We start from the raw sequence: 7,775 nt of genomic DNA, 5'->3' as shown, positions 1-7,775 counted from the left end.
GCACTGTATGTTTATTGACACAAATAACCTTCATTTCATTTAGTTAGTAAAATTACATTGAGTAAAATTTCTAACAAGACAAACATGTATATTCAGTTTCCAAAAGACTGGTCTGTCACAGCTGGGTTTCCCCATCGGTGTTCATCTAGGGCCAGAGCTGAAGAAACAAAAACAAGGATTAGATCACATATTAAACATTTAAAACTGCTTAAATGTCCAAATATCAATAATTCACTTTTCAGTTTGTTAGTTTTATCACAGGACAACCCCCATGGCATCCATTAATTATCACTTGTGAAGAAAAGATTGGATTAGAAAAACAAGTCCTACCATCATTCAAGGACTTTTTGATTACTTTAAACTCCAACACTCTCCATCATGTGGGTCCACTGAAGACGAAAGATTAAATGACAAATACACGAGTGAATGACATTCATTGAAATCCTAACAAAACTAAAATTTCAAAAAGTGACACAAATTATAGTCTACTTACCTGACCAAACATCCAGCCAAGGCATGGTTTGCATCTAGTCCTTTCCAGTATTTCTTCATCAGTGTATTCACAACCACTCCGTCGCATTCAACTTCCACTGCATACTGAGGCACTGCAGCCTCTGAATGGTCATCCATGTTGAACACTGTCAGTTTGAGTGGTTTATTAACCAGGAGATTGTAGAAGTCATCATACACTTCGTCATCCCAGGAGCCCCTGGATTGATCAAATCCACTCAAAGAGCACAAAAAGGCCTGGGGAGCCCTCTCCAGCAGACTCTGAGGCAGTGATCTCACATTCTTGACATCAACATCAGACTCATTTCCATAGTCAATAAATGTGACATCGAATGCATCTTCAACTCTGCGAATTACTTGAGCTCGGTACCACTGGTTGTCACTAGAAAACAGAGCAAGGCATGGACTGCCAGGACCAAGAGTCTCTGGGAACATCACGTCCTGCTGCGCTTGTCCTGCTTTCTGAACAAGCTTTGATATTTTGCTGAGCTCCTCTGTGTCAGCGTACTGACACCAGAAGAAATGGGGTTCCACAATACAAGAGGCATATACTTCTGTCTTGTTCTGAGAAAGCTTTGGCCACTTGTACATGTAAGATTTCACATTTTCTTTGGCAACACTGAGTTGTGTCATGCTGGACTCAGTTTGACCATTTCGGATAAAAGTTTCTGTTGGAGGGTGTTCAAATGAAACGCGTCTTTTGGCAACTGGCTTCCAGTATTTCTGCATTGCTGCATTTACAACCACTCCATCACACTCAATTTCCACTGCATACTGAGGGACTGCAGCCTCTGAATGGTCATCCATATCAAACACTGTCAGTTTTAGAGGCTTATTAACCAGAAGATTGTAGAAGTCATCATACACTTCATCACCCCAGGAACCCCTGGACTTATCAAATCCATTCAAAGAGCACAAAAAGGCCTGGGGAGCCCTCTCCAACAGACTCTGAGGCAGTGATCTCACATTCTTGACATCAACGTCTGACTCATTTCCATAGTCAATAAATGTGACATCGAAGGCATCTTCAACTCTGCAAATTACTTGAGCTCGGTACCACTGGTTGTCACTAGAAAACAGAGCAAGGCATGGATTGCCAGGACCAAGAGTCTCTGGGAACATCACGTCCTGCTGCGCTTGTCCTGCTTCCTGAACAAGCTTTGATATTTCGCTGAGCTCCTCTGTGTTGGCGTACTGACACCAGAAGAAATGGGGCTCCACAATACAAGAGGCGTACACCTCCTCTTTTTTGTTCTTGGAGATGTTTGGCTTCTTGTACAAACAAGTATTCACATTTTCCTTGGAAACCTTAAGATCTGTCATGTTGGACTCAGTTTTAATATCTTGGAGGGAAGTTTCTATTTGGGTTCTTTCAATCTTGGCATGTTCTGCGTGAAGTGGTTTCCAGTATTTCTGCATTACACTATTCAAAACCACATTATCACACTCAATTTTCACTGCATATTGTGGAACCGCAATCTGTGAATGGTCTTCCATATTAAACACTTTCACTCTGAGTGGTTTATCAACCAAGAGATTGTAGAACCCCTCATATACTTGGTCATCCCAGGAGCCCTTAGACTCATCAAATCCATCCAGAGAGCACAAAAAGGCCCGAGGAGCCTTCTCCAGCAGACTCTGAGGCAGTGATCTCACATTCTTGATGTCAACATCAGATTCATTTCCATAATCAATAAACACGACATGGACTACATCGTCAACTCTGCTCTCTACTAGAGCTCGATACCACTGGTTGTCACTGGAAAACAGAGCAAGACATGGACTGCCAGGACCAAGAGTCTCTGGAAACCTCATATCCTCTGGTGCCTGTCCTGCCTCCTGTGCAAGCCTTGATATTTCGCTGAGCTCCTCTGTGTCGGCATACTGACACCAGAAGAAATGGGGTTCCACAATACAAGAGGCGTATACCTCTGTTGCATTTTGAGGAATGTTTGGCCACTTGTACATGTTTATATTTCCCTTGGGGCAAGAAGGAAGGGAAAGTTGTGTCATTTCTGAATCACCTTCTATTTCTTTGTTCTCAACAATGACATCCAAAGCCGGTTTTCTTCCTTCATGCAAAGTCTTTTCATGTTCAGTCTGTGGTGCAGAGGCATTAGTTATGGATTGTGAATTCAGCTCATCTCTTGCACACAGTCCATTCAGTCCATTGATGCTGTGGACTTTATTTTGTTCTGTCATCTTCATTAACACTGAAACATTCTTGAGCTCTTGCTTTGGACAATCCCCATTTAGCACACTGGCATGTTCAGGGCTGTTGGAGAGCTGCTGAATGACACTGGTCATCTGTTGTTGCATCATATTTGCTACAACCCCTCTGACGTTCACATTTACATTCTGAGGTCCTTCAAACAGTTCAACCAGTAGCTTCCCATTTTCCTCTTTTGCTACAACTGAAATGGTGAAACTTTGGCCAACAGCACATTCAGCAAACCACTGGTTGACTTCCTGAGGCACGTCTGCAGGGACATTGGACAGTCCAAGTGGAACAGCCTGTACAGGAACAGACTTGACCATGCTTGCTTCTGGGGGAAAGGGACAAATATCAGATTCATTCACTTCAAAGGAATGACCATAGTCCACAAAGTGCACTTTAAGTTTTGGAGACATTTCTTCTACTTGAGCTCTGTACCACTTTTTATCAGTGTACTTAGCAAGGCAAATGCTATTAAGTCCAAGTGGGTGATCTGTGTTCCGTGGCTGGCCAATTAGTTGATTAACATTTCCCATCACTTTATCAAAATACTGACAATTCCTCTCCAGTTGGCAGTAGAATTGATGGACATTCTCGCAAGAGGTAACCCACACTTTTTCTTTTCCATTCACCTCAATGTTGTGTGTGGAGTAAATGTATGCATCCAATGGGACTTGTGGAGGACTTTGAACGAGAGCTTCGGCCTGTGCACATTTCTGAGTCAAAAGCTTGCATTCACTGTTTGATGATGTTTCACAATCTACCATGTTAAGCAGACCTCCTTCATCAGGTGTTGCAGCTTTTACGATGCATTTCACTGCATCACAAGCATTTAGCACATCAGAGGGGGAAGCATTTGAAAGCTTCCCATTGATCTGTACTAGAGGGTCTGGACATTCTGAGCTCACTTTGATTTTAGTATCATCAGCTCCAGAAGTCAGTGCATTGTCTGTCTTGCCATTGACTGCTAGGTTCTTGGTGTGTGGCAAAGTTTCCTCTGGTAAAGCATCAACATTTACGCTGACTTTGTTCTGTAAATCCACCCAACGTTCGTCTCTGAGAAGCAAGGTGGTGATGGATTCATTCTGGACATTTGTATCTCGTACAGTCTTGGGTGGTAAGAAAGGCTCTTCCATCTCTATAAAACAATTGTTTATGCATACATAATTTTCTGCATAGAGAATGACATGATAGACATCTTCAGGTATGCTGTGGCGGGTAAACTTCACCACCACTGTCTGGTTCAGGAGCGCTGATTTCAAGTAATCAGTCTGGTCTGTAGTCCACCCTGTGCCATTATCTTTTACACCTTCAAGAGAACAGGAATACGTGACAACTGGCATTCTCAGGAATTTCACATGCAGAGGTCTGATGTCTCCAATTGGGATTAGCTCAGTTTTTCCTTCATCCACATGCAAAACTTCAACAGCGCCATCACTAGTCATGGTTTGCTTTAGTAATGAGCGATGCCATCTGCCGTTTATTCCTCTAGCAGCACATGGATCCCCGCAGGTCAGAGGTCGTGTCTCTCCTACATCTGAGTTCTCTTCATAGTACTTCTGGATCTGTTCTGATAATATCTTCACTGCCTTGGAAAAAATAAGGACTTTGCAAAAAATGTCATGTGGATTAGTTACCTCTGTCACGTAAACAGTTTCAAAAGTATCAGTTAACAGCTCTGGGTAAAAGTAATGGTCATGCTTCTCAAGTTGGCAACTAACATTCAGATTCTGTTCCTGCATTATGCGGTCAGCCTCAAGACATTTCTGTACGAGGCATTTAAACTCATCCACTGGCATCTTCTTTGCAACTCCAAGCTTACTAACGTGCTTGGAAAAAACTGGTATGTCGAGGAGAATGGTCCTGTCCGGCATCAGCACATGTTGAACCAGTCCCTTAACCTTCTTGCCAGGCAGAGATACCAAAAACTTTGTGGCTTTTTCAGGCCAGTTCTTCTCATGGCAAAGGATATTTGCGAGTATACATGATTCAGTTTCAGGAGGTAGAAGAAAAATGTCACTCTGGCCCCATGCTAAAGCTTCACTTGTGGTGATATGAGGCTGTCCCTGGTCAATCAGAAAAACATGGCATGCTTCACTTTGAATCGATACAATCCGAGCTCTGTGCCAGGTGTCGCTGATGCAAACTAAACAGAGATCCCCTGGTTTTCCTTCTGATCCATAAAACTTTCTTTCAGGAGTCTGAATTTTCTCTCTCATTTGCTCATAGACATGCTTCCTGCCATCATCCACGTTAACCCATAATTCCACAAGACCGTAAGTGTAGTTTAGGTTTACCCTCGTGATGAGAACAGGTACTTCTGAGCCTGGTGTTGGAAGGCCAGGAATTGAACACATTGTGAGTCAGGGGTCACATACACCTGCAAATGGAAAAAATAAAAGTACCAATGCTTAAGAGAAACAGGCTTTTATAAAGAATACCTCAATTGCAAAATTATAGTTTATTATAATCACCTCCTGTAACCTTGGCTCTGAAGAAAACTTTTTTTTTGCACGCCTCCACAGTGAAGGAAGAATCCAAAAAAGGTGAACATTCTTCATGAATTAAAGTGACTGGGGACCACTACACCCTGGGGTACATGTCCCCCACAACTGCTGTATCTGTCCTCTATGTCCCCCGCACTTTTTTATACTGTAAATCAAGTTTGACAACTAAAATGTACAGCAAACCATCCAGCAAGAGGCAGAAAACCCTGCACTCGTTCTTTATATCAAACCATGTAAGATGAGTTATGCGTTTTTTTAAAACAGTTGATCTCTTTTCCTAGTCATCAGGTGTTTTTGCTTATTTGGTTTGGTTCTTTAGCCACTATGGAGAAGCGCAACTGAATGTGAGAGAATATTTCAATAAAAACATTTTAAAAAATCATCTTATTCCAAAACAATCTGTCCCCCTCACTTTCTGTAATGACTACACCCCTGACAGCAAAGCCATATCAAAACATCCATTTACAAACACTCACACAACTCGTGCAGTATAATCCAAGTCCCATTTATTCAGTTATTCTCAGTACTTCCCAAAGACATGCATTTTTACTAAAACTTTACAATATATAATAAACTTTAGCCTACATTAGCATGCCTTGAGTATGTCTGAGCATGTGCATGCATATAAGCTTTGCTTAAGCAGAGTTTACACACATACCTGTGCATGAGACTGTTTGTACTGACGAGTTTTAATCATAATATTTTAGTGAAAATGCATGTGTTTGGGACATACTGAGCACTGGATTAATGAGACTTTGATTATACTGCATGGAGGTGTGGGAGAGTTTGTAGATGGATGCTGTGATATAGTTTTGCTGTCGTTAAACATGAACCCCCTTTACTTTAATTCCCGAAGAACGTTCACCTTTTTCAGAGTCTCTGTTCACTGTGAAGACCCATAGGAAAAAAAGGTTTCCTTAAGAATTCAAGGTCACACATGGTGAGTAATTGATATGAAAATAGGTAATTTTGAGGGTGAAGTATTCCCTTAACCATGAATGCCACCGACTTTAGGAACTTCTAGGACAGTTCAGTTACCATTCTTTGCACTTAATCTGCTTGAACACATACTACTGCACATATTTTTGTCATAACATTGAATAGAGTAGCCTACATTTTTTTGTATATGTATTGTAATTTTTCTATTCTATATTTATGTTATTGAATGTTTCAGTACTTTGCTTTCATATGTTTATTGTATGTTTACCTTTGCACCAAACACCAAGGCTAATTCCTTTTAAGTGAAAACCTACTTGGTAATACATTTTATTCTGATTTTAATTGCTACCACATATGGCAAGTGACTAGTACTGGTCTGTTAGCTCAGTGCTAACAGATATAGGGATTACCATTAACGTGACAGGATTAACAGAAATTAGCATTGTGATATTATCTAAACAAACAATTCATTTTACTTCACATGCTTAACATAAAACGATGTGTGCTCAGACTTACAGCCATATATTTTTATGCTCTGTGGAAACAAACTTATAGCTGCTGACTCGTTTGTTTATTATCATTATTATTGTTATTATTTTCGTTCATTGACTTTTTTTCCTGTCCCGTCCCAGTCAAGTGATGAATAGTGAAACTGACAACCACCCCGCAGCAGGCCCACAGGATTCTCAAAAAAATGTCAGCCTCTACACGACACCACTGCCCTGATCCAAGATTTTTGTTCCAAATTGCTCAAAAATGCTCAGTTTAGCTGTTCAGTTTCTAAAAAAAATCTGGGGGAATTACCCTTGAATCCCCCTTGGATCACAAAAGATGTAGATTTAAATGGTCCCCCCACACCCCAGTGCCCCAGTGTTAATTGGTGATTATGGCCTTGCTGTCCACATTGTTGAAAATACTGAGGTTGGGGTTTTGGGCTTTTAATTATGGTCTTTTATTAGTTGGGTATGGATTAAAAGTTATAAAACTGGGGAAATGGTTGTGTTTCTTTACTTCAAGTACAAAAAAAGGAAGAAAAATAAATGTCTTTGGCTTGCAGTGATGACCCTGAACAGGCCCCAAAAAAGATTTGCCACACCCTCAACTTCCCCAAAAATCTTAATCATAAATCCCTGGTCTTGAAGGTTTTCTGAAAATCTAGCAGGCCTGAAATAATGCAACTAAACAGGAATACATGAATGTCTGTGTGTTTAACGGGAGCTGCAATTCAACATTTATCTTGCATCAGGATTCACATTAAAAATCCCTAAAAAAAATAAGATACTATTTTCTCTGTGATTCCTTTTTAACTTCCATCATTCGGTGATGCAGATCCTCATTCAAAATAACTGATAATTAACGAAAAATAACATCCTGCCATTCGCACACGCATTTCACGTGACTTTTAAATGTGTGTTACAAATCTACATCTTCATCTTCACCATTCGGCTCTGATTAACACACACCAGCTGCACACATGATCAAACACAGGTTGATTTTCTCACCAGCTTTGGTGCGGGAGACTCATCATCATCATTGGAATTTCGCGGCAGGAAGAGGAGACGGGAACTCACGTGGGGTTTTAACTGGTTCTTCTTTTTCTGTGG

At 40.9% G+C, this 7,775-nt stretch overlaps 1 protein-coding gene across 1 annotated transcript; it reads right to left on the bottom strand.

The window, feature by feature from the left end:
* On the bottom strand, positions 1 to 7,715 carry tdrd6b (tudor domain containing 6b). Its single transcript, XM_033643237.2, has 4 exons — positions 7,674 to 7,715; positions 494 to 5,105; positions 331 to 389; positions 1 to 157 (listed from the first exon to the last, which is right to left on the bottom strand). The coding sequence occupies exons 2-3, from the start codon at positions 5,080 to 5,082 to the stop codon at positions 377 to 379; spliced, it is 4,602 nt and encodes a 1,533-aa protein (XP_033499128.2). The 5' UTR covers positions 5,083 to 5,105; positions 7,674 to 7,715; the 3' UTR covers positions 1 to 157; positions 331 to 376.
* Positions 7,716 to 7,775: the final 60 nt, after the last annotated feature.

The sequence above is a fragment of the Epinephelus lanceolatus genome, chromosome 15 (genome assembly GCF_041903045.1).
Source record: "Epinephelus lanceolatus isolate andai-2023 chromosome 15, ASM4190304v1, whole genome shotgun sequence".
NCBI classification, from domain to species: Eukaryota; Metazoa; Chordata; class Actinopteri; order Perciformes; family Serranidae; genus Epinephelus; species Epinephelus lanceolatus.
Note: the sequence above shows the minus strand (reverse complement) of the source record. Positions and strands in the feature narration are given on the sequence as shown.

Bases quoted from the DNA above. Each gene is read 5' to 3' on its own strand.
- tdrd6b (XM_033643237.2), bottom strand. From the start codon at position 5,082: ATGTGTTCAATTCCTGGCCTTCCAACACCAGGCTCAGAAGTACCTGTT.